Source organism: Bubalus kerabau, chromosome 15, assembly GCF_029407905.1.
Source record: "Bubalus kerabau isolate K-KA32 ecotype Philippines breed swamp buffalo chromosome 15, PCC_UOA_SB_1v2, whole genome shotgun sequence".
Lineage (NCBI taxonomy): Eukaryota > Metazoa > Chordata > Mammalia > Artiodactyla > Bovidae > Bubalus > Bubalus kerabau.
Window position 1 is genome coordinate 77,394,134 of NC_073638.1, and position 26,857 is coordinate 77,420,990.

General features: G+C 51.1%; 2 protein-coding genes across 5 annotated transcripts in view; one reads left to right on the forward strand and one right to left on the reverse strand.

Moving 5' to 3' along the window:
* The first annotated feature begins 5,877 nt into the window (after positions 1-5,877).
* On the forward strand, positions 5,878-20,969 carry F2 (coagulation factor II, thrombin). 2 transcript variants are annotated; one of them, XM_055547017.1, is made up of 14 exons: positions 5,878-6,705; positions 7,045-7,208; positions 7,821-7,845; positions 8,067-8,117; positions 9,519-9,624; positions 9,722-9,858; positions 11,097-11,411; positions 11,712-11,846; positions 11,923-12,049; positions 13,032-13,217; positions 13,724-13,897; positions 14,134-14,315; positions 20,503-20,573; positions 20,708-20,969. In XM_055547017.1, exons 1-14 carry the CDS (start codon positions 6,627-6,629, stop codon positions 20,849-20,851), a joined length of 1,896 nt encoding a protein of 631 aa, XP_055402992.1. In that variant the 5' UTR covers positions 5,878-6,626; the 3' UTR covers positions 20,852-20,969. The 2 variants fall into 2 exon arrangements, with proteins under 2 accessions (XP_055402992.1, XP_055402993.1); XM_055547018.1 differs by having other exon boundaries at positions 5,883-6,705; positions 13,032-13,199.
* A 3,049-nt stretch (positions 20,970-24,018) lies between these two features.
* Positions 24,019-26,857, reverse strand: part of CKAP5 (cytoskeleton associated protein 5) — a 177,373-nt gene continuing 174,534 nt past the window's right edge. For 2 of the 3 annotated variants that reach the window (XM_055547024.1, XM_055547026.1), the window contains 2 exons: positions 24,877-25,028; positions 24,019-24,731 (listed from right to left, as the gene is read on the reverse strand). In XM_055547024.1, the coding sequence (XP_055402999.1) occupies positions 24,489-24,731; positions 24,877-25,028 (395 nt within the window). In that variant the 3' untranslated portion in view covers positions 24,019-24,488. The remainder of the gene's footprint in view (positions 24,732-24,876; positions 25,029-26,857) is intronic. The other variant, XM_055547027.1, reaches the window with a different exon arrangement.

Here is a 26,857-nt window from a genome sequence, read left to right on the forward strand (position 1 = left end):
GTCATTCCAACTCAAGTGACCACTCAGCTGTGTCTAGCCAGTGTTAGGTAACCTGGGACATGACTATCGCTTGAGATTGAACTGTGGGGAAACGGAGGTACTGTGGATTGCTGGGAAGGCCCATCGATCCCCACAACCATCCTCAGGCCAGAAGCTGGGGTGTTTATCTCCCACTTTAGTACATCCTCACACAGATGGGGGCCTTTTCTCTCTACTGATTGTCCCTGGAGATGCAGAGCAGTGTCAGATCATGTCACCAAATTCAGAGGCACCTGGATTAGCAGCCTGTCCTCAGAGCGCTGACGGCTGAAGTGGGAGTGGGTGTCAGAGAGCATCATCCAACTTCCTCCCATTTCAGATAAGATAACAGAGGCCAAGAGAGAAGTCCCCCATGGAGGCATGAGACCAGTGAAGAGAACCAGGACGGCCCCAGGCCTTCTGAAGCCCACCTCAGTGCTTCTCCAATGGAAATAAAATGCAGTCACAGTTCTTGGGAAAACTGATCACGGGAATATGGTTTGAGAAAATATCCCCTCCCACATACCAAAACAGTTCCTGTTTGATTACAGTGTTCGGAGTCCTTTATTCCCTACCTCTTTTCTCCATCCACTGATAGAGTCACTTTGAACTGTTTGGTGTATTTAGCACCAAATGTGAATGCTGCTTCTTGCTGTAGAGCAAAGTTGCAATGAAAATGTTGCTGGAAGCTTTTTCACAGATCGAACCACGCAGTGTGTATAGCTGCTGAGCCAAACATCAGAAAGGGCGGAAGACAAGGGATCTTTATCCTAACTTGCAGCTTTAATACTGTGAGAAAAATCTTCACAATAGAATAAAATTTGATTCGTGGACTAGACAAGTCCAGGTGTGGATCACAGCTTCACCCTGAACTAGCTGCATAAACTCAAGCAAGTTACTTCTCCGTGCCTTTGTTTTCTCATCCAGGAAATGGGACCGGCCGTAGTACCTACCTCATCAGTACTACATGCCTGGCACATGCTGAGCACCTAATAAGTTGCAGCTGGTTGTTAATAGTATTGGAGGGAGTTCCTGGTGGTCCAGTGGTGAAGACTGCACTCCCGATGCAGGAGTCTGGATCCATCCCTAGTCAGGGAACTAGATCTCATGTTCAACTAAGACGGCGTAACCAAATTTAAAAAAAAACAGTATTGGACCCAGCACCTTAACTTGAGGACACGGTTGAGGTCCACGTTGCCTGTAGGTATTGCTTGTTTGGACAGGTCAGCAGCACTCAGTACTTCTGTGTTCAGGTACTCGTCCTGTCGGTATACAGTCGTCCCCTCCTCCCCCACCTTGGTTTCACTTTCTATGGTTTCAGTTACCTACAGTCAACTCCCGTCCAACAGCATTAAATGGAAAATTCTGGAAATAATTTGCAAATTTTAAGCTGTGAACTCATTCTAAGTAGCACAGTGAAGTCTCTTGCCCTCCCACCCTTGTCCAGTGTAGACGACCCTCCTGTTAGTATAGGAAAAAGTATGGACAGGCTTCAGTACTATCCGTGGTCTTGGGCATCCGCTGAGGGTCTTAGAATCCCCTTCGGATAAGTGTGTAGTGCGGTTAGGCTGTACCCTGCCAGACTGTCAGGACGGGGTCATATGAGAAGAGCGATGGCCCAGGAGGCGGGAGGCAGGGCCTGGTCCTCGCTGGATCACCACCTCTCTGTAAGACCTTGACCATTAGCTTCCCAACTCTGAGGCTCCCTTTCTTCAATGACCTGGGAAACAACCAGATCCGTGGATCCCAGTCTCAGCTTCATCATGAAGCCTTTTTTGGCTCACTTTTTTTTTTCTTCTGTGGGTCTTATATTTTTTAAAAAAAAATTTAAGAGAAATTGATTTATATTTTTAAATCAAAATGGAAAATGCTAATCAGCTTAAGGAACAAAAGACAAGGCAACCACCTAAAAAGATATAATTTCAACCAAAAGGGAGAAATTCTTTTTTTATTTTTTGGCCCCACCATGTAGCTTACGGAATTTTAATTCCCCAATGAGGGATTGAACCAGGGTCCTCGGCAATAAAAGCTTGAGTCCTGTTCACTGAACTGCCAGGGAATTCCTGGAGAAAAACATAAAAATTACTTTTATAATTTTTTGAGTTTTTTTTTAATATGCAAAAACACAGGCCACCATGTGGTACATGCCCAGAGGCCTAGGTTTCAAAATGTCTGGATTTAGTAATATCTGATCTCCTTTCCGGCTCTGAAATTCTGTAATTCTATTGTAATTACAATTCTGTAATTGTCCTGGAATACAATTTGGCTGTTTTCAATGATTATAGAGCTCCACTTTACAGCGTAATGTTGGCTTCCCCCATGGTTTTTTTTGATGCCAACATGCAACCCCTCATTATGGCCTTGTTCTCAAAAGGAAAATTCAACCTGCTTGAAAGGTGCAGGTATGTGTTTGTGGTAAAAGCAGGAATGACAAGCTTGACTGTAGGTACCTCCTGGCCCCAGAGAATTCCAGGGAAAAGGTCCCTGGAGGCTGGGCGGCTTGTGGTGGGCCCTGAGGCCTGAGCCTGTGCTCGACACATGGGGGCCCTTCACCCATGGAAGTGCCACCCTGTCCCTCAGAATTCTCAGATCCCCCCAGAGCCACATTCACAGAGGGGTGCTCTCCCCCCCGTCCTCTCCACAAAATAAAGAGTGGGTGCAGCTTGTGTTTACTCAAGAGAGAAGGTAATCCCGGCCTCCATTTCTTAAGGAATTAAGTCCACTTTCATCATGAACGTTTTCAGACACAACACATGTAAAAGAATAATGTAACAATCCCTACCACCTAGATTTAATGATCATTAACATTTTGCCCTGCTTGTTTCATCTGTTTATAGTAAATCCCTACGTATAATCTGTAAGTTACAAGGATTTAAAAGCACTGTGTCAGCTAAGACTGAGCAAACTAAAAATAACTCTTCCATATCATTGCATATCTAACCTATGTTTAGATTTTACTTGTCCAAAATCAGTCTTTTACAGTTGATGTGTTCAAAGTTCTGAACCAGTCATGGTCGTTCTGTTCCCTTTGAGCGTTTGCTGTTAGGTCTTTTCTCATGCTTCTTTTCTGAACGGTCTCTGCCACCCACCCCTTTCCTTTCCACGTCATGAATTTGTTAGAGAAACCAGGGTCATTTGTCCTGTCAGATGTCCCTCCTTCCTTGTGGTCGGTGTCTTACTCCTCTGTTGTCTGTCCGTCCTCTAAACTAGTAATTAAATCGGGAGGTTTGATCCAGTCCAGGTTCACTCCTTTAGGAAGAACCCTTCATTGGCATCATTATGGATTCCTTGTTGCATCATATCCTGTAATTCATGCTGTCTATTGAGTGCTTATTGTGCGGCAGGCCTTGTGAGACTACAAACATAATACGCTGAATCCAACTAGACCTGGAAGGAGACAAGAGGTATTTGGAATTCAAAGAATTACAGTGAGAGCACAGACACAGCAGGATGTGAGAGCTGGGAGGTGGTCTCTGCAGGGACAAGAGGGACCATGGAGACAAGATAAAACACAAAATCAAGTTTATCATAAAGGGAATTCCCTGGTGATCCAGGGGTTAAGACTCTATGCTTCCAATGTAAGGGACGGAGGTTCAATCCCTGGTTGGGGAACTAAGATCTCACATGTTGGGTGGCATGGCCCAGAAAATACTACCAAAAAAAAAAAAAAACCAGAATGGCCAAGAGTCTTCTTGCTGGTCTCGCCATCCCTGGCTCCAAGTGCTCATGGCCTCCACAGTATCCATGCCATCTGTCTCCTGACCAAAGAACCCAGTCTGGCCATCCAACCCATCATTCTTAACTGTGCTGACAACCAGCCAAACCATTTGGGTTGGGTCCAGTGTTTGCCAAGGACCAGATGTCTGGACATGCTGAAAGTGAAGTGCTCGTCAGAAAAGTTCTCCCCTTTAAGTGGGCATGGCCATGGGGATTATCGCGGCTTGTAAATTCATTATCCTGGTTCATAAATCCAGGAAAGCAGGAATCCTTATAACCAAATCTCATGTTTTCTCCTTGGGAACATCGTCTGAAAACAGCTCCAGGAAGACAGGGCCAAGCTGTGTCTGTGCACGAGCGTGCCATGGACTCAGCAAGGCTGCAACTCCGAAGAAGAGCCTGTGGAGAGGCCAGTGTGACCTTAAGCTTCTCAACAACAGCCTTGCGAAGTGAATGTTGTTGCATTTCTGGTTTTACAGGTAGTGAGCCCCGGGACCAGCCTCCCAAGCCAGCACTCTCCTGCATGCTGTGGTACTTGGCTGTCAGGATGGGGGTTTCTGACAGTGAGGAAACTGGCAGGGCAGTCAGCAGCCCGCGCTTGGCCGGAACTCGCAGGGGAGGGGGCCTGTTGTGTCCTGGCCAACACCCTCTCCTCCCACTCAGGTTGACTCAGCACTGGCCCAGGCTGCAGCTCAGCAGAAGGAAGAGCGCCTGCCTTCGAGCAGGAAGGATGAGGACTTTCTTGGTAGTCCAGGGGTTAAGACTCTGCGCTTCCGGTGCAGGGTACGCAGGTTTGATCCCTGGTCTGGGAAGTTCCGCATGGCCACAGTGAGGGGGCGGGGCCCCCCTTCAAAAAAAAAGTCAGGACGGATGAAACTACATCCATCTTTAGCTCTACCCCCTTCCCTACTTGTATGGAGATTTTAAAGAAATTAATGAGGTGAGATCTTTTCACAATTCCACTACAAGAAAGAAAAAAAAAATGGAGTAGGCTCAACATCATTAGTCAACAGGGAATACAAACTAAAACCACAACAAGACACCGACACATCCCTCAGAATGGTTGCTGTGAAGTGGAGAGATGAGCTAGTGTGATAGGAGCTGCTGAAAGTCTTCAGACTGGTGGGAGTGTAAACTAGTACAACCACTCCGGACGACTATTTATCAAAGTGAATCTTAGTCAAAACAAATGCCTGCCTTGGGACCCATCCTGGATCTTCTGTATGCAACAGAAATCAGTGCTTATCTACACCAGAGACCTGTCCACGAACATCCACAGCAGTACCATTCGTTATAGCCCCGCCTGGAGGCCTAATTCTGGCTCCTCTGTCCTTGAGATTCTGCAGGCTAGAATGCTGGAGTGGGTTGCCATTTCCTTCTCCAGCAGATTTTCCCAACCCAAGGATCGAACCCGTGTCTCTTAGGCGTCCTGCATTGTCAGGTGGGTTCTTTACCACTAGCACCACCCAAGAGGCCCAACAGGTGAATGTGTAAATGAAATTGCAATATTCATGCAATGAAATATTACACAGCTTTAAAAGGAGCAGATTGCTGATATACGCAGCAGAGATGAACCTCAGAGACATGCTGAGCGAGAGAAGCCAAACAGGTGTGTGCTGGTGGTCTCTGTTTATATGAAGTGCAGAAGCAGGAGCACTGATCTGTGGTAATCATGGTGGTGGTTAGAGTAGTGATTATCTCAGGAATGACTCAAAGGCGTCTGTTGGGGGCTGGAAACGTCCTCTTCTTGAGCTGGTGGTAGTCACGTGGGTGTGTGTATAATAACAGTTTGAGTGAAACACTGTGAGTTGTTTCAACATTGTTGTATACAAGCTAAACCTCAGTTTTTAAAATACATAGAAAAGTAGGAATGAGTGTGTGTATAACGTAAATATATATATACAGTGGAACCGGGCCACCCAGGAGGTGAGCTGACTCCTAGGAGCCCTGGTCCCTAGTCCCCTGCCACCCCTCCATCCCCTGCTCTGCCCTGGGCCTCTCCCTGCGATCTTCCCACACTGGACATGACCCCAGTCCAGACCCCAAACGGCCAGGCCCTGAGGATGGCGAGGCAAAAACCCATGCTCCCTGTGTTCCTGCTCTTTGGCCCTCTGTCCTAATTAGACCCAGGACTAATATTTACCTTTCATACTGCAATCGGGGAATGGGGGAGGCCCGGCCCCGGGGGCAGACGGGCGGGGAGAGAGAGGGCCCTGCCCTGGAGGTCGGCAGGCGTGGGGATATGAGCTGCCCCTGCGGGCCACCGGTCCTGGGTGACCTAGGAACGAAGACAGACCAGAGGCCTGGGAGGCCCAGGGCCCGACTCTTCCTCCTGGCAACCGCTACACACAAACACGCCTCCCCGGCTCCCAGGCAGGGCGGGGACGTGGGACCCTCCGTGTGCCGCCAGGTGGCCGGCCCTGCCCCTGGCTCCCATCTGGCCACACCCTACCCTCCATTTCCTTACGTGTGGACAGTGGACTCCACAGCCCTCCCCGCAGGCTTTCCTGCACACAGCTGCTGCTCACTAAGCTCCCCTCTAAGTTAAGAATCTCCTTCAGTCTCTACAGCACGACACTCTCCCCACCGCCCAGAGGAGGAGACAGGCTCACAGAGGTCAAAGCGACCATCACCGTGTGTTAGGTAGGAAGGAGCCTGCAGGAGAACCCTGTGACCCCGCTGACCCCGGAGGGGGAGAGGCTGGAGCCTGGCAGCACCTCTGGGCTCCGCTCTGGGGCTTCCTCCCAGGATGGCGGGGGTGGGCTGTCCATCCACGTGTCCCTGTGGCCCTGACCCGCTGACCTCCGCCTCCCGGCTGATTTCTTCACGTTGGTTCAACATTAACCCGGTGGGGTCAGGACCAGCCCGCAGAGTGCTGGAGCGGCCACACCATGGCGCGCGTCCGAGGCCCGCGGCTGCCGGGCTGCCTGGCCCTGGCTGCCCTGTTGAGCCTCGTGCACAGCCAGCACGGTAAGGGGGCTGGAAGCTGATAGGCCGGCAGACTGCGGTGTGGGTCTGTGGGCTGGGGTTCCCCCCGAGAGAAACAGGGCCGGTCCCCAGATCCTCACCACGTCCAGCTCAGGGAAGGACCCGGCCGCTCCAGGCCGGACGGACAGTGACTGCTGCTCTCAGGCAATACGGAGGGTGGGCTGGGGGTAACCCATGAAAGGAGAGGGCTAGTGGGCTGCCATTAGCAGCCCTCCGGGGCCTGCCGCCATCCCAGAGTCCCCCTCCCCCGTTTCGGAAGCCAGCAGAGCTTGCCTCCTGCCCCCACGGTGACCATCGTCCCACCCTCCTCCCCCGCTGCAGTGTTCCTGGCCCATCAGCAAGCATCCTCGCTGCTCCAGAGGGCCCGCCGTGCCAACAAGGGCTTCCTGGAGGAGATGCGGAAGGGCAACCTGGAGCGAGAGTGCCTGGAGGAGCCATGCAGCCTTGAGGAGGCCTTCGAGGCCCTGGAGTCTATCAGTGCCACGGTGAGGCCCTCGTGAGGCAGGGCCCAGCTCCCTCCAAGGGGTCCCAGCTGCAGGAGCACAGAGGAGGGGACGGAGGAACACGGCAGCTCTCTGTTGATCGCGTCATGTGGGCCCTGCTTCACTGGGCCTCTGGGATGAACAGCTCAGTCTCTCGGGGAGGGCCCAGTGCCTTGGCTCTGTCAAGGCCCCAGGGTCTGGCGAGGCTCCAGGGCTTCGAGGGAAGGGGGCTCCTTAGTCTTTAGCCATCTGTCTGCGTTGGGATCTCTGGAGCGGCTGGCGCTGGCCGCGTGTCTCAGCTTTAGGTCTGCTGTGACTTCTGTGCCCTGGGGCGCTGGGGCTCCCGTCAGGCGTGGGGCTCAGTGTCCCGGGAGCCCTGAGCAGCCTTCCCTTCCCCGGGGCTCCGCCTGGGCCCCTCTGCCAGTTTACCCCACCCACAGAAATCCCTTTCGGTCTTGGCTGACCTGGGAGGGTGGAGGGGTACAGGCAGCTCCCCTCATGTCCCCAGGGGGTAACCAGAGTAAGGGAAAGGGGGTCGCATAGGGAGAAGACAAAGTTGACTCTAAAAAGCAAAAGGGATCCTGCCACAGCCTCATACTCAGCCTTGTTTTTCAGGATGCGTTCTGGGCCAAGTACACAGGTGAACACACGGAAGACTTTGCTCTGGGAGGGGAGTCCTGGGGACCCCAGCTGCAGAGTACTCAGCCCCAGAGAGGCTTCTGGTCCACCCAGCTGCCCGTCCCCGCACCCCTGCCTCGTTCCTCCTTTCCTTCCATCGTCTGCCCGCCCCTGAGCACTGTCCCACCCTTTACTTGTCCCGTCCCCACCTCAATCTCAGTGGTGTCTCTGGGTCTTTTCTAGCTTGTGAGTCGGCGAGAAATCCTCGAGAAAAGCTCAATGAATGTCTGGAAGGTGAGGAACTGACATGGGGGTGGGGAGACCCCCGTGTGCAAACTAGGGGTGGGGTAGGAGTCGAGGCCTGGGGGTGGGGGGCGGTGGCCTCTGGCAGCTGACATGGCCTTTCTGTTCCTGAGGTCAAGGATGCGTCTTTGCCCCTTGCTGTATGCCTGGCAATCATCCGTGCAATGATTCATTGTGGAGGAGGAAATGAATGAACGCGTCATGAGTTAATGCTAAGACCTCATTCTCAGCCAAGCCCCTGCCCATGCCAGTCAGGCTTCCCCGTGTCCCTAAGGCAGAGCTTTGATAACGTCACATTCATTCTCCAACACTGCCCCCGTTGTCCCCAGAATAAAGCACAGGCTTCTTAGCCTGGTGAACTTGGTGGGTTCTGAACTTAACCTTCCCTTCTAGCCTTCTCTCCCATCGCACCAACCCTGAACCCAGAGCCCCCGCTTCCTGAAAGCAAGCATTTCTCTAAACAGGCCAAGATATGTCAGATCCTGGCCCCTGTTAGCAGATTATCTCCCCCGGAGAGTCCTCACTGGGGAACCAGCCCACCCCGCGCCGCTCTTCAGGAACTAGTGCAAACGCGCCACCCTGCCAGGCCTCCCGGGCACATCGTCCCTCCTCCACTGCATCCCGAATACACCGTTAGTGTGGCAGTAGGCCCCGCAGCGCGGCTTTCACCACTGGCCACGCTTTCATGGGTTAAGGGTTTATTCGGTAGACCTCTCACCAAACCTCTGCAATCTGTCAAGCTCTATGGTCAAGTGCTGGGAATTTTAAGAGAATGAGGGAGCTCATAGTTTCATAGGAAAGCAAAAATACAAAACATCAAATTAATTGATGGAAAAGTTCTGTTCCAGGTGCCCAGAGAATTCCAGGAGAGGGAGCGTTTCGTTAGCTGGCAGAATCAAGGACACCCCCCAGGAGTAGTTGTATGTGTGGGATGCACTGATGAACAAACAGGAAAGCAGTCCAAGGCCAAGGCAAAGGCGTGTGCAAAAGCGTGTGCAAAAGCGTGTGCAAAGGCCCTTAGGCTTGAGGACTAAGATAACAGGACAGGCAGACCAGGGCCAGATTCTAAGGACCTTGTTCACACTTTCATTCCGTGGTGGGGAGCTGCTGGATACGAGCTCCGTGAGGGCAGGGACCTACCGTGGCTCCGACCGCCTTATTCATCGCTGTGTTCTTGGTCCCGAGCACAGCGCCTGGCACATGGCTGTCACACAGGGGGCGCTTAGTGAATGTTGGGTGCCTGCTGGGTACAAAGAAAGTGCTGAGTAAAGGCAGGTTAAGGGTCATGGAGCAGAAGTAGCTTGGAGGGGATGGACCAACAGAGCTTTACGAGGAGAGAAGGGCGGGTGGACAAGTCCTCAGCATCAGACACCTGGACTGGGGTCTCCGCAGGAAACTGCGCTGAAGGTGTGGGGATGAACTACCGAGGGAACGTGAGCGTCACCCGGTCAGGCATCGAGTGCCAGCTGTGGAGAAGTCGCTACCCACATAAGCCAGAGTGAGTGACGGGCAGGCCTGTCTGCTGAGACGCTGGGGGCGAGGAGACACTGCGGTTGTCGGGGGCAGGCTTCTTGCTGAGCCGCTTTCTATTCCAGAATCAACTCTACCACCCACCCGGGGGCAGACCTGCGGGAGAATTTTTGCCGCAACCCGGATGGCAGCATTACTGGGCCCTGGTGCTACACCACATCCCCTACTCTGCGGAGAGAAGAGTGCAGTGTCCCCGTGTGTGGTGAGCGGGGGCGGTTGGTGGCCCAAGGCCACAGCCCATGGGTCTGCGCCGGCTGGCAGCGCAGGATGGGAATCGAGATGCCAGTGCCCTCTGACCCGGGTTAGTTAGACACTTTCAGGTTAGTGACGTCAGGAGGCCAGAGCGAGTCCACTTCCAGCCTCCTCCTCTCCCTCCACAGCTTTTGCTTCCTTACAATCCAGGACGTGGCTCATTCTAAATATGCTTTCCTTCCTGCTCGGGGCCTTCTTCTCTCCAGGAAGCCCTTCCTAACCATCTCAGTCCACATGCCCTTTTTTGAGCGCCAACAGCAAGCCTCGTACAGTCCAGCCCTGCATGATTCTCATTATTAATTTCCATCATGTGGCAGCTAGCTATAGTCACAATAGTGCCACAGAGCCCACAAAATGACCAACAAACCACAAAAGCTCGGGGGCAGACACCAGTAAGCGTTTATTTTTTATGTGTCTGGGGGTCGGCTGGGGTGGCTGTGCTCCTTGCAGCCACACTCGCTCATGCGTCTGTGGGGTCCAGATGTAGGCTGGGCTCGGCGGGGGCCCTGCTTCAAACAGTGAGTCCAGCTGAGCTCAGCTCCTCGGGTGGGTGGGTCCAGGTCTGCTCTTCCACGGTGAGGGAGGCAGAAAGGCGGCAACTTCTTCCGTGGGGGTGGCAGAAATACCAATCAGTGAACAGAAGCACAGAAACTGGCAGTCAGTTCTGCCCACATGCCTTTGGCCAGAGCAAGTCAAGTGATCAAGGCCAAGGTCGAGAGGTGGAGGCTACACTTTGTTTATAAAATAACAGGACAGAGGGTGTGGATTCAGGCAGGGATAAAGAATTAGTGCCAGTAACTCAATCTAGCAAACATGGGTTGCTCTCTTTTGTCATCCTCCGTCGATCCAGCTATCTTTCCTACTGGGCCTTTGTGGAGACACAGAGTCCCTTAGACTCCGGGCAGGCACTAGCAATAGACTACAGACAGTGCAGGAGGTGAAACCTGGGTACTATCCCTGGCCAGTCACGCCCCAGACACTTGCACCATATCTTTTGTTTAAATCTCAACAACCCTGCAAAAAAAAAACCTCATTAGCGATCCCTTTCACAGGCAAGCGGAATGCGGCTCAGAGAGGTTAAGTGACTTGACATCATACAGGTCAAAGGTCACGGGGCAGAGCGTCCCATCCTGTCTGGCTCCACTGTGGTCCAACACTCTCTGCCCCCTCTCTCTCCTCACCCACCAGGCCAGGACCGAGTCACAGTGGAGGTGATCCCCCGGTCAGGAGGCTCCACCACCAATCAGTCGCCTCTACTGGAAACGTGTGTCCCGGACCGCGGCAGGGAGTACCAGGGGCGGCTGGCGGTGACCACACGCGGGTCCCGCTGCCTTGCCTGGAGCAGCGAGCAGGCCAAGGCCCTGAGCAAGGACCAGGACTTCAACCCAGCCGTGCCCCTGGTGGAGAACTTCTGCCGCAACCCAGACGGAGACGAGGAGGGCGCCTGGTGCTACGTGGCCGACCAGCCTGGCGACTTTGAGTATTGTGACCTGAACTACTGTGGTGAGAGGGCAGGGCCGGGGCCGAGAGAGGACGGGGCCTGGCGGTCAGAGCGGGAGCGGAACCTTCCCTGGCCTCGGGCTTCCCACGTGTGCACAGGGCCTTCCTGAGCCAGGTAGGGGCGAGCCTAGCCCCTGCCCACAGCTGAGGCCAGTGAGACCCGCGAGCTGCGGTTCGCTAGTAAGGTGCGCTCGCGCGCTTAACCGCCGCCACACGGCCTCCCCTGGGTGCGGGCTGGGGCAGTCCAGGCGGCGGGTGCGGCATGGCCCGGCCCAGCCGCAGCCCGTGTCTGGGTCCCTGCAGGGGAGCCGGTGGATGGGGACCTGGGAGACAGGCTGGGTGAGGACCTGGACCCGGACGCGGCCATCGAGGGACGCACGTCTGAGGACCATTTCCAGCCCTTCTTCAACGAGAAGACCTTTGGCGCCGGGGAGGCCGGTAAGGTGCGGGGGTCACGGCGTGCGGGCGGGGGCGCGGCGGCGCTCCGCCTCTCACGGTCCCGCTTGTCCCTTAGACTGTGGCCTGCGACCCCTGTTCGAGAAGAAGAAGCTTCAGGACCAAACGGAGAAGGAGCTTTTCGAGTCCTACATCGAGGGGCGCATCGTGGAGGGTCAGGACGCGGAGGTTGGCCTCGCGCCCTGGTGCGTGCTCCTCTCCTCCCCCGCGCCCTCTCCCCGCCCCCCACCACGCGCCCCGGAGCCTTCTCCGCGCTCACAGACTTAGGCTCCACTGGTAACCTAGCAACAACAGCATCGCATCGAATCCTCACTGCCACCTATTTAGATTTGGGTTTGTTACTTCTCCAAATCAGATGGTGAATCTGAGGCTCAGAGCGCTTAAGGGACTCGTCTAAATGATGCTGTTAAGTGAATGGGTTACATAGCAGGACTCGATTCCAGTTCTTCGATTCTCTGCTAAGCTGTGCCAACTGTGGCCTGGAAAAAGCTCGATGCGGGGGAAGCAAAACGCAGGTGGCTGCCTCTTCGTGTCACGTGGATGCCCTGTCCCCGAGGGTGGCCAGGTCAAGCTGAGGTCTGGGCCAGCAGTTAGCTCTAATTAGTTCTTAAACTTGGGACTTGACACTTGTTTTTGTTGTTCAGTCACTAAGTCGTGTCCAACTCTCTGCAATCCCATGGACTGCAGCACGCCAGGCTTCCCTGTCCTTCACTATCTCCCAGAGTTTGCCCAAACTCATGTCCATTGAGTCAGTGACGCCATCCAACCATCTCATCCCCTGTCGTCCCCTTCTCCTCCCACCCTCAATCTTTCCCAGCATCAGGGTCTTTTCCAGTGAGTCAGCTCTTCGCATCAGGTGGCCAAAGGACTGCAGCATCGGCATCAGTCCTTCTAATGAATATTCAGAATTGATTTCCTTTAGATTGACAGGTTGGATCTCCTTGCTGTCCAGGGGACTCTCAAGAGTCTTCCCCAACACCACAGTTCAAAAGCATCAATTCTTCGGCGCTCTGCCTTCTTTATGGTCCAATTCTCACATCCATACATGACCACTGGAAAACCCATAGCTTTGACTAAGACGGACCTTTCTGCTTTGTAGAGCTGGTGAATGGGGCAGCCCCCTGCCCAACCCTGCCGCCACCTAATGCTTCCGGCTTCCCGCCTCAGGCAGGTGATGCTCTTTCGGAAGAGTCCCCAGGAGCTGCTCTGTGGGGCCAGCCTCATCAGTGACCGCTGGGTCCTCACGGCTGCCCACTGTCTCCTGTACCCGCCTTGGGACAAGAACTTCACCGTGGATGACCTGCTGGTGCGCATCGGCAAGCACTCCCGCACCAGGTGCGGAAGGGCCCCCAGGTGTGCGGCGGGACTGTGCGGGCCCCATGGCTCTGAGACACCGGGGGTATGTCTGTGGCTCTGAGACACCGGGGGTGTGTCTGTGTACGTCTCTCACGGTAGAAAACCCAGCAGTCCCTGCTGTAAAGTCGATTTGGCCATGTCCTGACTAAAGCTTGGACCTGGGGACAGGGAAACTAAGGCTTGGCAGAGAGCAGAGTCCTGGCCTGCCCTTGGCGCCCCTCCAGGCATCAGGACGCGGCCCAGGCGTGAGCCCTGAGTAGAGGCCGTTTGGGTCAGGGCCTGCAGCCTGTGTCCCTCCCGCTACTGCCTGGGCTGCTTGATCCTAAAGCCCGGGGCAGCTTCAGGCCAAGAAGAAGCTGCCTGGGGCCTGCCAAGGCGGAGCCGGCCCGCTGTTTACCCTGACTTCCAGCCCCTGAGGGCAGGCAGTTTGCCTCCTTGAGGAACCTGCCGACCTCCCTGGGTGGCCTGCAGCTTCTCTTTTTTCTCTGCTGGGGTCTGCACAGGTATGAGCGGAAGGTTGAAAAGATCTCCATGCTGGACAAGATCTACATCCACCCCAGGTACAACTGGAAGGAGAATCTGGACCGGGACATCGCCCTGCTGAAGCTCAAGAGGCCCATCGAGTTATCCGAATACATCCACCCCGTGTGCCTGCCCGACAAGGAGACAGCAACCAAGTGGGGCAGCCAGGAGGGCAGCGGGGGTGGTGGAGGGGGCGGCTGGAGGCTGAGGGGGCCTGGGCTGGGTTCTGGGCCCAACTCTGACATCCTGTCGCCTTGCCAAAGCTCCTTCCCATTTCCAGGCCTCGGGCCTTCCTGCCACGGGGGTCTTAGGCTCGGGTCTCTACGGGTGGTGTTGGGGTCGGGAGGCTCCTGGGCGGGTCTGTTCTCACTGGGTCCTCCCTTCCCCGAAGGCTGCTCCGCGCTGGGTTCAAAGGGCGGGTGACGGGCTGGGGCAACCGGAGGGAGACGTGGACCACCAGCGTTGCCGAGGTGCAGCCCAGTGTCCTCCAGGTGGTCAACCTGCCTCTCGTGGAGCGGCCGGTGTGCAAGGCCTCCACCCGGATCCGCATCACCGACAACATGTTCTGTGCCGGCAAGTCCCCTGGGCGTGGCGGGGCTGGGCTGGGAGGATGAGACCCGTTAACAGCGCGGGCCTGTGTTCAAGTCCTGGCTTCGCTTTATTTGCTTACGTATTGTACATTTTATTTGAACAGTTGATACACAATATTAGTGTCAGGTGTACAACACAGTGATTCAGTGTGTTGATAGCTTATACTCCATTTTAAGCTATTACAAAATGATGGCTGTATTTCCCTGCGCTGGCCAGTGTATCTTGGCTATTTAGATGGGATGCGGTAGTTTCTCTCTCTTAACCCCCAGGCCCATCTTGCCCTCCGCACCTCCCTCTCCCCACTGGCAATTCCTAGTTTGTTCTCTGTCAGTGGGTCTGTTTCTGTTTCGTTATATTCATCTGTTTTATTTTTTCGATTCCACAGATAAGTGATAACACGGTATTTGTCCCTCTCAGTCTTTCTTATTTCACTAAGCACGCTGCCCTCTAGGTCCATCCATGTTATGGCAAATGGCAGAATTTAATTCTTTTTTAAAGGCTGAGTAATATTGTGTGTGTGTGTGTGTATGTTTATGCTATATCTTCTTCATCTGTTCATTTGTTGATGGGTCCTTAGGTTTTTGCTTTGCATTATTGCCCTTCCCAGATATTGTGGGGTTTTTTTTTGTTTGTTTGTTGTACAAATTGAAGGTTTGTGTCAAGTCTATGGGATGTTTGTTGTACAAATTGAAGGTTTGTGTCAAGTCTACGGGAGCCATTTTACCAACATTTGCTCACTTCGTGTTTCTGTGTCACATTTTAGTAATTTTTTTAAAAAATTTTATTTTATTTTTTTAACTTTACAATATTGTATTGGTTTTGCCATAAATCAAATGAATCCCCCACAGGTATACATGTGTTCCCCATCCTGAACCCTCCTCCCTCCTCCCTCCCCATACCATCCCTCTGGACATTTTATAATTCTTACAATGTGTAATTATTTCATCATTATTATATTTGTTATGGTGATCTGTCATCAGATGTTACTATTGTAATTGTTTTGGGGCATCAGGAGCTGCACCCATATAGACAGCAAACTCTGTTCTGACTGCCCCTCTTTCCTCGGGCCTCTATTCTCTGAGACACAACACTATAGCAATTAGGCCAGTTAATAAGGCTACCATAGCCTCTAAGGGTTCAAGTGAAAGGAAGAGCTGCATCTGTCTGATCTTAAATCAAAAGCTAGAAATGATTAAGCTTAAGGAGCAAGGCATGTAAACCTAGGCCTCTTGTGTCAAACAGTTAACCAAGCTGTAAGTGCAAAGGAAAACTTCTAAAGGGAAAGTACAGGTGCTCTTCTAGAGACTTCCCTGGTGGTTCAGTGGTTAAGATTCCATGCTTCCACTGCAGGGGCACAGGTTCAATCCCTGGTCAGGGGACTAAGATGCTGCATGCTGTGCAGTGTGACACCCCCCAAAACTGCTACTATAGTGAACATATAAATGATAAGAAAGCAAAACAGCCTGAGTGGTGACATGAAGAAAGTTTTATTGGTCTGGATAGAATTAGCCACAACATTCCCTTAAGCCAAAACTTAGAAGCTAGCAGAGATTGATTCATGAGGTTTAGGGAAAGAAGCTATCTTCATAACATTCAAGTGCAAGGTGAAGCAGCAAGTTATTCAGAGGATTCAGCTAAGATAATTCATGACAATGACTGTACTAAGCCGCTGATTTCCAGTGCAGACAAAACGCCTTATCCTGGAAGAAGATGCCCTCTAGGACTTTCATAGCTAAGAGGAGAAGTCAGTGCCTGGCTTCAAAGCTTTAAAGGATTGACTGGCTCTCTTGTTAGGGGCTGATACAGCTGGTGACTTAAAGTTGAAGCCAATGTTCCTTTACCCTTAAGAAAATCCTAGGGCCCTTAAAGAGTTAGTCGCTCAGTCATGTCCAGCTCTTTGCGACCCCATGGACTGTAGCCAGCCAGGCTCCTCTGTCCGTGGAATTTTCTAGGCAGGAGTACTAGAATGGGTTGCCATTTCCTTCTTCAGAGAATCTTCCTGTCTCAGGGATCAAACCCAGGTCTTCTGCATTGCAGGCAGATTGTTACCACTTGAGCCACCAGCCCTTCAGAATAATGTTAAGTCTACTCTTCCTGTGTTCCCTAAATGGAACAGCAAGGCCTGATGATAGTGCATCTGCTTACAATATAGATTACTGAGTGTTTCAAGTCCATTGTTGAGACCTGATGCTCAGAAAAAGATTCCTTTCAAAATATTCCTTCTCCTTGACAATGCACCTGGTTACCCAAGAGCTCTGATGAAGACACCCCACAAGATTAATGTTTTCATGCCTGCTAACATAATACCAGTCTGCAGCCCATGGGTCAAGAAGTGGTTTTGGCTTTTAAGTCTTAGGATGTTAAGAAATGCATTTCATAAGGCTATAGCTGCCATAGATGGTCATTCCTCTGATGGATCTGGGCAAAGTAAATTGAAAAGCTTATGAAAAGGACTCACCATTCTAGATGCCATTAAGAACATTTGTGATTCATGGAAAGAGGTCAAAATGTTGACATGAACAGGAGTTTAGCAGTTGTTCCACCCCTCATGGATGACTTTGTAGGATCAGTGTAGGAAGTATTGATAGGTTGGTGCAAATGTAGTTGCCTTTTTTTTTTTTTTTTTTTTTTGCGGTTTTGGATCATGAATTTTAAATCATTATAGCTAGGCTCAAACACATCTTTATTAATCAAAATTGGAACCATTACTATCAACATGTTTTTGTCAGTGAGAAATAAGTTTGCTTATTCCTGTAGCATAAGAACCCGTGCTTCGGGATTCAGTGAACTCTCAGAAAGCATTTTCTGCCTCCTCCTGGTTTTTGCAGCGTTATTCCCTGCAAAAAGTTGTTGAGATGCTTGAAGGCATGGTTGTTGGTTGGCGAGACGTCAGGTGAATGTGACGGATGAGGCAAAACTTGAGCCCAGTTCGCTCAGCTTTTGAAGCGGGTTGTAGGGTGTGCTGTTGAGTGTTGTCACGAAGAATCGGGCCCTTTCTGCTGAGCGATGCCGGCGCAGGTGTGCGGTTTTGGTGCATCTTGTCGATTTGCTGAGCATACGTCTCGGATGTAACGGTTTCTCTGGGATTCAGAAAGCTGTAGCGGATCAGACGGGCAGCAGACCAGCACACGGTGACCATGACCTTTTTTGGTGCAAGCTGGCTTTGGGAAGTGCTTTGGAGCCTCTTCTTGGTTCAGCGACTGAGCTTGTCATCGCTGGTTGTCACATAAAATCCACTCATGGAGCATATCACAATCCAGTCGAGAAATGGTTAGTTGTTTTTGTGTGGAATAAGAGAAGACGATGTTTTTGATTTGTGGTCAGCTCATAAGACACCCACTTATTGAGCTTTTCCACCTCTCCAATTTGCTTCAAATGTCCAACGACTGTTGAATGGCCGATGCTGAGTTCTTCAGCCTCTTCTCATGTAGCTGTAAGAGGATCAGTTCTGATGATCCTGTCGATTGTTTTGTCAGCTTCCAATGGCTGGCCACTATGCTCCTCATCTTCAAGACTCTCGTCTCCTCTGCAAAACTTCTTGAACCACCACTGCGCTGTACGCCCGTCGGCAGTTCCTGATCCAAATGTGTTGTTGATGTTGTGAGTTGTTTCAAACCGTTCCATATAACTAGGAAGGGTTGCATTTTTGCTCTGGTCATTATCTTTGGTCTTTTCCCCTTTTTAAAACGCCATTAGTTTCTTCTAGTCTTTTAATTGTTGTGTGGATGGGAACAGTGGAGACAGTGGCTGACTTTCTGGGCTCCAAAATCACTGCAGATGGTGACTACAGCCATGAAATTAAAAGACGCTTACTCCTTGGAAGCAAAGTTATGACCAACCTAGACAGCATATTAAAAAGCAGAGACATTACTTTGTCAACAAAGGTCTGTCTAGTCAAAGCTATGGTTTTTCCAGTAGTCATGTATGGATGTGAGACTTGGACTATAAAGAAAGCTGAACACTGAAGAATTGATGCTTTTGAACTGTGGTGTTGGAGAAGACTCTTGAGAGTCCCTTGGACTGCAAGGAGATCCAACCAGTCCATCCTAAAGGAGATTGGTCCTGAGTGTTCGTTGGAAGGATTGATGCTGAAGCTGAAACTCCAATACTTTGGCCACCTGATGTGAAGAACTGACTCACTGGAAAAGACCCTGATGCTGGGAAGGATTGAAGGTGGGAGGAGAAGGTGATGACAGAGGATGAGATGGTTGGATGACATCTTCGACTCAGTGGACTTGAGTTTGAGCAAGCTCTGGGAGTTGGTGGTGGACAGGAAAGCCTGGTGTGCTGCGGTCCATGGAGTTGCAAAGAGTTGGACACGACTGAGCGACTGAACCAAAACTGATGCTAAATTCTTGTGTAGTCAATAGGAGGGAGTCAATAGGAGGGAGTGTACTTTCTTCTTTCTTTTCTCCTCTCATACTTTTCATTGTATTTTTTCTACTTGTTGGAAGTTAATCAGCCCTTTTGTTGAAGCATCCATCTCCTGGTTGGATGAAGCTTTTCACTAGTAGATTTTTCAAGAGGGTTATGGGTAAAGAATTTCCTGAGTTCTTGTATGTAACTAACTGGTTTTCTGTAGCCTTGATACCTCAAGTTCAGCAGCATTGGATATGAAATCCATGGTTTAAGTTTTCCTTCCTTGAATTTATTGTTACTTACTTTGGATGTTATTTTCAAAGTCTTGATGCCAAGTGTAATTCTTTTGCTCTTGCAAGGGAGTTGGGTTTTTTTGCTTGGAGGCCTTGAAGGTATTTTCTTCATCTTTGAAGTCTCAATTTTTTAGACTAGGTCTCAGAGTTGAGTGTTTTAGATCAGCTTTGCCAGGTTCCCAGTGGGTCCTTTCAATATGCACATCTGATCTTTTATTTCTATGAAGTTTTCTTGGACTATATTGTACATATTAATTCTGTCCCATTGCTTCCTTTCTTCCCTTAGTCTGAGTTCCATTTCAACCACTTTCTGCTTTTAACTACTTACTGTTGTTTTATCCATTTAATTTTTGAATTTGTGATTCATTCTTTTTCACATACCAAAATTTTGCTTGAGGATATCTTGTCTTGTTTTTGGCTGTATCGTGCGGCTTGCAGTTCCCTGACCAGGGATTGAACCGGGGTCACGGCAATGAAGGCCTGGAATCCTAACCTCTAGGCCATCAGGGAATTCCCTGCTTGATACTTAATTCCGTCACAGTTTTCTTCTGTTTCATGTTTGTGTTTGGGGAATTTTTGTTAGCTGAGCTATTTTTGTTCATATTCATTGTTGTCCTGTTGCATCTTTGTATAGATCTACTTGGTTTTCATCTATTCATTTTGCAGATCTGGGGTTATTTACAAGATTCCTAACTCATATGCATCTATTTCTTTGATCTAGTATTTTTCCCTCCTCATCTCCACATAAGTTTTGATAGTAAATGTATAGTTAGATACATTAGTAAATGTACATTAATTGATGTATCTAACTAATGGACTTCTCTGGTGGCTCAGATGGTAAAGAACCTGCAAACCTGCTTGCAAAGCGGGAGACGTGGGTTCGATCCCTGGGTTGGGGAGGTCCCCTGGGGAAGGGAATGGCAGCCCACTCCTGTATTCTTGTCTGGAGAATTCCACGGACAGAGGAGCCTGGTGGGCGTCAGTCCGTGTGTTCGCAGAGAGTTGGACACAGCGGAGCGACTAACACAGTCACCTTTAGATACATTAAAGCGGCTTGAAGTCTGGGTGTTCTCTGGGTTACACGTATGTTGACGGTGTAGCGTCTGTTGTTCTTTGAGTTCCTCTGTGTTGTTTGTGGAGGGTGCTTGGGGATGTTTGGATAAAGGCAGCTGCCATTCTTCTCAGCTGCCTGTCAGTCTGGTGGGTTTTGTAAGTCACTCTGCCTGTTGGGTGGAGACTGGATTGGAGGCAGCGAAAGGAGAGGCAGAGAAAGCAGCGGTTCGGGGAGAGAGTGGTGTGTGATGGGCCCGGGTGCAGAAGTGGCGAGAGTGGCTGGACTGGGGCTGCATGTTGCAGACAGAGCTGACAAAACCTGCCTGGGTTGGATGTGTGGGGGGAGGCGATGGGCAGTCAGGGCGGGCTAGCAGTCGGGGGGCGCTCAGCCGCAGCATCTCTGGAGGGGAGAGTGGCTGGAGCGTGAGCTGGTCGCTCCCTGAGCACTGCGGTTCTCTCTCAAGGTTACAAGCCTGGTGAAGGCAAACGAGGGGACGCTTGTGAGGGCGACAGCGGGGGACCCTTCGTCATGAAGGTAAGCGTCTCTGAAGGCCCAGAGCTGGTGGGGAGATCCTTCTGGGTGGACGGGAGGGACCCGAGGTTTCAGGAACAATCACTTGACCCTACCTTGGACTTGACTCTATTGGAAACCCCATGTTTCTTCCTCAGAGCCCCTCTAACAACCGCTGGTATCAAATGGGCATCGTCTCGTGGGGTGAAGGCTGTGACAGGGATGGAAAATACGGCTTCTACACACACGTCTTCCGCCTGAAGAAGTGGATACAGAAGGTCATTGATCGATTAGGAAGTTAGGGAGCCACATTCCAGGCTCCTCACTGCAAAATCACAGAGGCCAATCCAGTGAAAGAATTATTTTTGTGGTTTGTTCCTAAAACTATCTTTCTCAATAAAAGTGACTCTATCAACGAGCCTCGGGACTCCCAGTGCGGTTCATGGGGCAGCTCAGGAAGCGCCGGCCCCACCACTGGACAAGCGGCACTCGAGGCATCCGCCACCCCTAGAACAGGGCCAGGTGAGAGGGGAGGTGGCAGCCTGAACTTAGCATTTCAGATGTTCCAGGCTTGGGGCGTCCATGGATTATTTCATGCAATCCTCACGCAAGGTAGTAAACCGAGACTTGGAGAAGTACCTTGTTCAAGGCCACATGGCTACGCAGGGCCTAAGTCTGACTTGAAATATAGGAGATACTGAGGCCTGTGCCGGACTGTGAACAGCTTGTCCTGGGACAAGCCTCCAAAGAAGAGGAGGGCAGGCTAGTGAGGGGTGAGTAGTTACAGCCATCTAACGTCATTAAGGGACGTCCCAGGTGGTGCTCGAGGTAGACTCCACCTGCCAATCAATGCAGGAGAGGCAAGAGGTGGGGACGGGGGGTTCACTCCCTGGGTAGGGAAGATCCCCTGGAGTAGGAAGTGACATGCCTCTCCAGTAGTCTTGCCTGGGAAATGCAACTGGCTACTCCATGGGGCTGCAGAGTCGGATGTGACTGAGCACAGATTATTAAAGTATCAGATCTATGCCCCCCAAAGGCTCGGTATTTTAAGCATCTTCACTCTCAAGGGTTGTGGGATAGCAGATTGGAGTAGGGGCCCTAGCGTCAGACTGCCTGAAAGTGTTAGTTGCTCAGTTGCATGGAACTCTTTGCGACTCCATGGACTGTAGCCCATCAGGCTCCTCTGTCCATGGAATTCTCTAGGCAAGAATACTGTAGTGGGTAGCCATTCCCTTCTCCAGGGGATCTTCTCAACCTAGGGATCAAACCCAGGTGCCCTGCATTGCAGGCAGATTTTTTACCATCTGAGCCACCTGGGAAGCCCATATTTTGGTGTCAGCCTTAAAAAGGATAATCATGGGAGTTCCCTGGTGGTCCTGTGGTTAGGACTCTGTGCTTCCAATGCTGGGGCCCAGGTTTGATCCCTGGTCAGGGAACTAGGATTCTGCAAGCCACTAAACGCAGAGGGGAAAAAAAAGGCGGGGGGATAACCACGGTTAAGTCGCTTGACTTCCCGGAGCCTCGGTTCCCTTATGTATAAGGTGTGTATGATGACGTTAATAAGGTTTTGAGGATTAAAGGAGGCCATTGGCGTTGTGCACTTAGCAGAGCGTCTGGCACCTGGCCAGCTCTCCACGTGTCGCTGCTGCTCCTGTCCTCCCTGCTGCCTGGTGTGGTGAAAGTTCCTCGGCCGCTTCCTTCTCTGGGCCCTGAAAAAGCCTAGTGGTGGGGTTGTTGCTGCCTGGAATTTCCACTCCCACCGTGGTTATCAGACTGGAGTAATTTGCTTTCCTAAGAAATGGGAACAAGTTGTGGAAGTGGATTCTTACAGGGTTTGGACAGTCTTAAGAGCCATGGAACCTTGACGGGGTCATTTCACAGCACGCGCTTGTGTGCCGTGGTCGGAGGGCAGTACGGGACGGCGCGTAGCTCTGACACATCGTTGCCCTTTTACGTAGCTCTAGTTTCTAGCTGACCTCGGCGTATTGCTCTTCCTATTGGGTGTATGTTTGACTCAGGAAAGCGGGCACTGCAGCCTACAATGTGTGTGCCAGGGAGTTGCCTCCGGTGTAAGACGCTGATCTCTCGGTGACCACCTCTAGGACGCGGGATTCTCAACCCCAGGCTCAGAGGTGGGTGGAGCATGGGCGGTCACCTTCTGGGCCTAGGAGCCAAGATCTTTAGATTTCATGGTTTAAGGCTGGAGGGGACCTAAGGTAGGTGTCTTTATCCACCTCTTCCCTTCCTCTCCTTTTCTCCCATTCTCATTTTTAAAAAATACATCAAGGAAGAATTAGGACTGAGTTCCTCATTCTTAGGTTCTAGTTGACCAGAAAGTAGGGTAAAAACTGGAAACTCAGAGAGCATGCAGGATCTTGGCAGCCCAGGGCAGGGGGAAGGCACTGTTAGTTGTAATACCCCAAATCTGCTTTTTCAACAAGGGCGTACCTTCTCACAAGACTGATGGCCACTTTGGTTTTTCAAATTAGCTGTGCTAGTTCAAGATCCAAACACAGCCATTCCTTCTAAATACGTTCCTTCTCCTCTGTCTTCCTTTCAGTGAAAGGCTTACTTCTATGTTCCCATTAGAAGGGAGAGGCAAATTTAATTTTTTTTCAGGCAGCATGTGGACCATCTGAAAATCATGACTAGAATCAGTAGAGGATTCATTTCCCATCACCCTTTCATTTCTTGAACACCAGTTAAGAGGTGTGTAGAAAAGTTCTTTTGACTTAAATGTTTTCTGACTGTGGAAGGGAGCTTTGTGGAATGTACTGCAGAGGTGAATTCTCAGTTTATTTCTAGCTTTTTTTTTTTTAAACATGATTTATTTGACCTTATCAGATCTTAGTTGTGGGTAGTTGTATTTTCAGTTGAGGCATGTGGGATCTAGTTCCCTGACCAGGGATAGAACCTGGACACCTTGGAACTGCGGAGTCTTAGCCAGTGGACCACCAGGGAGGCTCTATTTCTAGTCTTTACTGAGACCGAGTGTGAAGCAACTGTTAGTCTAGATTCAGAGACTCCGCTAACCGGGCAGGAAGCCCCTGTGCTCTCCGTATTCCGTTAGTAGGGTGACCCCCGGTCTAGTTGTGCTGTGACACCCGCTGGGGCCCAGCTGATCCCTGGGCACAAGGTCACATGTGCCCGGGCAGCAAGGTGGTAGGAGACCTAAGAGCCCCTTGGAACCATGGTGATGATGGGATGGAAGTCGTGACCAAAAATCTCAAAGCAAGGAAGAAAGATTTCTTTGCTCCCCTAGGAGCTGCATGTGGAAAGCAGGAGAGTTGAGTTCCTCTTATTCCAAAGGAGTGAAAGAAAGCATCAAGCCTGTGGGCCAAGAAAACGCAGAGCTCCGTAAGGAGCGATGATGATCCTTTCTCTAACTGGCTGAGCACCCAGCAGGTCTCAAGAACAGGCAATGGACAGCTGCCCAACACTCCCTGACACGGAGCATCTTGGAACACAGTTATAGTTAATGCAAACTTTATTTATAAAAGACTCTTAAATTAGTTGTATCATGCCATGCATTCATACAGAATACAGTGACCCTTCAGGGCTACAAGGAGAAGAGCTCACAAACTCAAAGGAAAACTAGTCAAGAGTTTCTAATAGTTAAAAGCTAGGAAAGATTAGGACAACTTTACAAATGAGCAATTAAAAAGAAAAAGGATATGGAAACTAGTCTGAGCTGAGAGGAGGCCCGCTGTTTACAGGTCTGTACACTAAACTAAGACACAGACAGCCTTCTAGAGGCAGGGTGCTGGCGGAGAGAAGCGGACGATGTGCAAAAGATTGTGCCCAACAGCTCCTCCCCCAGGTCCACAGCCTGATACACACAACCGGCCTGTGCACACTAGGCCTGCCGAGGCCGCCGGAACTATGAGGACTCCTAGTTTAGTCAACTAAAGCTGTAGGGCGCCAGGGGAGCGGGGCGGTTCATTTGCGACTGCTCTTTATTCTCTCCAGTCTCTTTTTCAAGTCGTCAATGTTAGCTGTGGAGGAGGAGGAGGTCGTGGCTCCTGAAGAGCGGGTCTGGTTGGAGTCCAGGTCTGAGTGCTGGTGCTGCTCCCGCGACTCGCGGAGCTGAGAGAGTTTGCTGTGCAGCATGTCTGTGGAGGAGGCCACGGTGGGAACTGCTGGTTTGGAGAGCAAAGAGGTCAACGGAGGTCGGTCATCCTGCTGTCGAGAGAGGGAGACGTGCTGTCAAGCGGGTCGGGGGCGGCTCTGGAGCAATACACTCCGAGGCTGGGTCGCAGCCTCTCTGGCCAGCCTGGCCTGATCTGCTGGTCACCACCCTCCCCGCCCCATAGGAGATGAGCAGTACCTTTGTATTGTCCAGACCGCATCGCTGTCGGAGGATTTTCAGCCTCTCCAGGTAGACGGATGGCCCCACCTCTTCTCCGTTTGTGTTACCTAAGGAGGACACTGCGCTTGTGGCGGTGGGCACGCACGTGACCTCCATCTGAGGGGAGATGCCTAAGGGGGAAACGGAGGAGTGTTCAGATATATGCCCCTGCCCCGACTGCCCCTGTTAAATCTCCCACTGAAGGGAACACTTTGGACCTTGAATATCACCACTCTACCTGATGACTACCTGGAGTTGGTGATAAAAGGTATTCTGAAATATGTAAGATATACTTAATGAGAACTTCCAAAACTGTTAAGAGAAAAGCACTGAATTTTTTTTTTTTTGGCCTCATCCTGTGGTATGTGGGATCTAGTTCCCTGAACAGGGGTTGAACCCACACTCCCTGCAATGGAAGTAAGGAGTCTTAACCACTGGACCACCAGGGAAGCCCCAGAAGGGCACTGAATGTTGAGCTGGGCCATCCTTCTGCCTCCTGAGCTCTGCAGCGGTTTATCCTTGTCACCCCTGGCTGAACTGGGCAATCCAAAGAGCCTGAGCTACTCCTGAGTAAAGGCTAAGTGCCCAAGTAAAGAACCTGAAGGACTTTAAATACTCTCAAGAATCAGACTGATTTCGACCAGGTGATACACAGGGGAACGCTCTTATTCCAACCAGGGAGGACAGCAAGGAGCTCAGGAGGAAGAGAAGGAAACTGAGGTGTTCAAAGAGGAGGAGGAGGAGCTGGAGCACTGAGACCAATATTCTGGGAGGAGTGGCGACAACCAGAGCCAAATCAAACCAAAACAAAATCTATCACAGTTCTAAATTTCTGAGCAGAACCACAAAATGCAAGCATTTAAAATATCCAATTTGATATCAACGAAAAGGCATCACATAAGCCAAGAGAACTGGGAAGAAAAGCCTCTATGGCAAACAGAACAAAGTAAAGCAGGCTACTCCTGAGAAACAGGGATCCTTTCAGGGACAGATGAGAATACTCTGAGGGTGAAGAGTGAAGAATAACGCAGTGATGCGGGAAGCCTGAGCACTTTCAGGCATTCAGTTACCGGTGAGGTCACATGCCTGTGCTGCAAACATCGAGCTTTCCCAGAAAGGACTCTGGACATGAGACGGAGGCCCTGTCCCGATGACCTCAACCAGGGACGCCCGCATGCGGCCCCTGACACCACTCACTGCGCTTCCAGAAGGGACTCTGGGTCGTGGAGAGGCATTAACTTACGGGATTTAAAGACAAGACCAACTATGGGGAAAACAAAAACAATTTAAAAAAACCCAGTAACGACAACAACAAAACAACAAGAAGATACAAGACAAGTGACACTGCAGCCTAGAAAGGTTCGTGGTGAGAGAGAACCTGAGACGCGCAGAGGAACAGCTGCACAGGCAGCGTCTGGGGCTAGAGCAGGTGAGGCCACCGCACTTGCCAAGAGCTCAAGGCGGGGGCGCTGCGAGGGCTCTGCCTGCTGAGGGCTGCAGCAGCGGGCCTTGTTCTGGTGTAAGGACCTTGTTCTGGTGTAAGGCTCCGGGCTATTTTTTGCCACTGATACCTCCGAAGTCTTCCTTTTGTCTCTAGATCCTTGAGCAGTAATTCTCTAATACAGGCTTTTTTCACTGTGCGGACAGTAATATTCCAGCTTAACATCAGGACAGGCACTCACTCATATATAGTCAACGAAATACCTACTGAGTGCCTACTATGTGCCAGGCAACAAAACGGATAAAAATCTTTACCCTTGTGAATTTTAAATCTTAGCAGAAACAAACATCAATCAATCTAACGAACATGATGTTTTATGGTGTGTGTCATGGCAGGTAAAGTACTAGGAGGAGTGAGGTCCGGTAGGTCACAAGCTGTAAATCAGGCCTCACGGAGTGACACAGATGAGAAGGAGGAAACACGACTGTCGTGGAGAAGAGCAATCTGAACAAGAGAGAG

Bases quoted from the DNA above. Each gene is read 5' to 3' on its own strand.
- F2 (XM_055547017.1), top strand. From the start codon at position 6,627: ATGGCGCGCGTCCGAGGCCCGCGGCTGCCGGGCTGCCTGGCCCTGGCT. The intron at 12,050-13,031 runs GTGCGTGCTCCT...TTCCCGCCTCAG, and splicing joins GAGGTTGGCCTCGCGCCCTG to GCAGGTGATGCTCTTTCGGA. The intron at 20,574-20,707 runs GTAAGCGTCTCT...TTTCTTCCTCAG, and splicing joins GGGGACCCTTCGTCATGAAG to AGCCCCTCTAACAACCGCTG.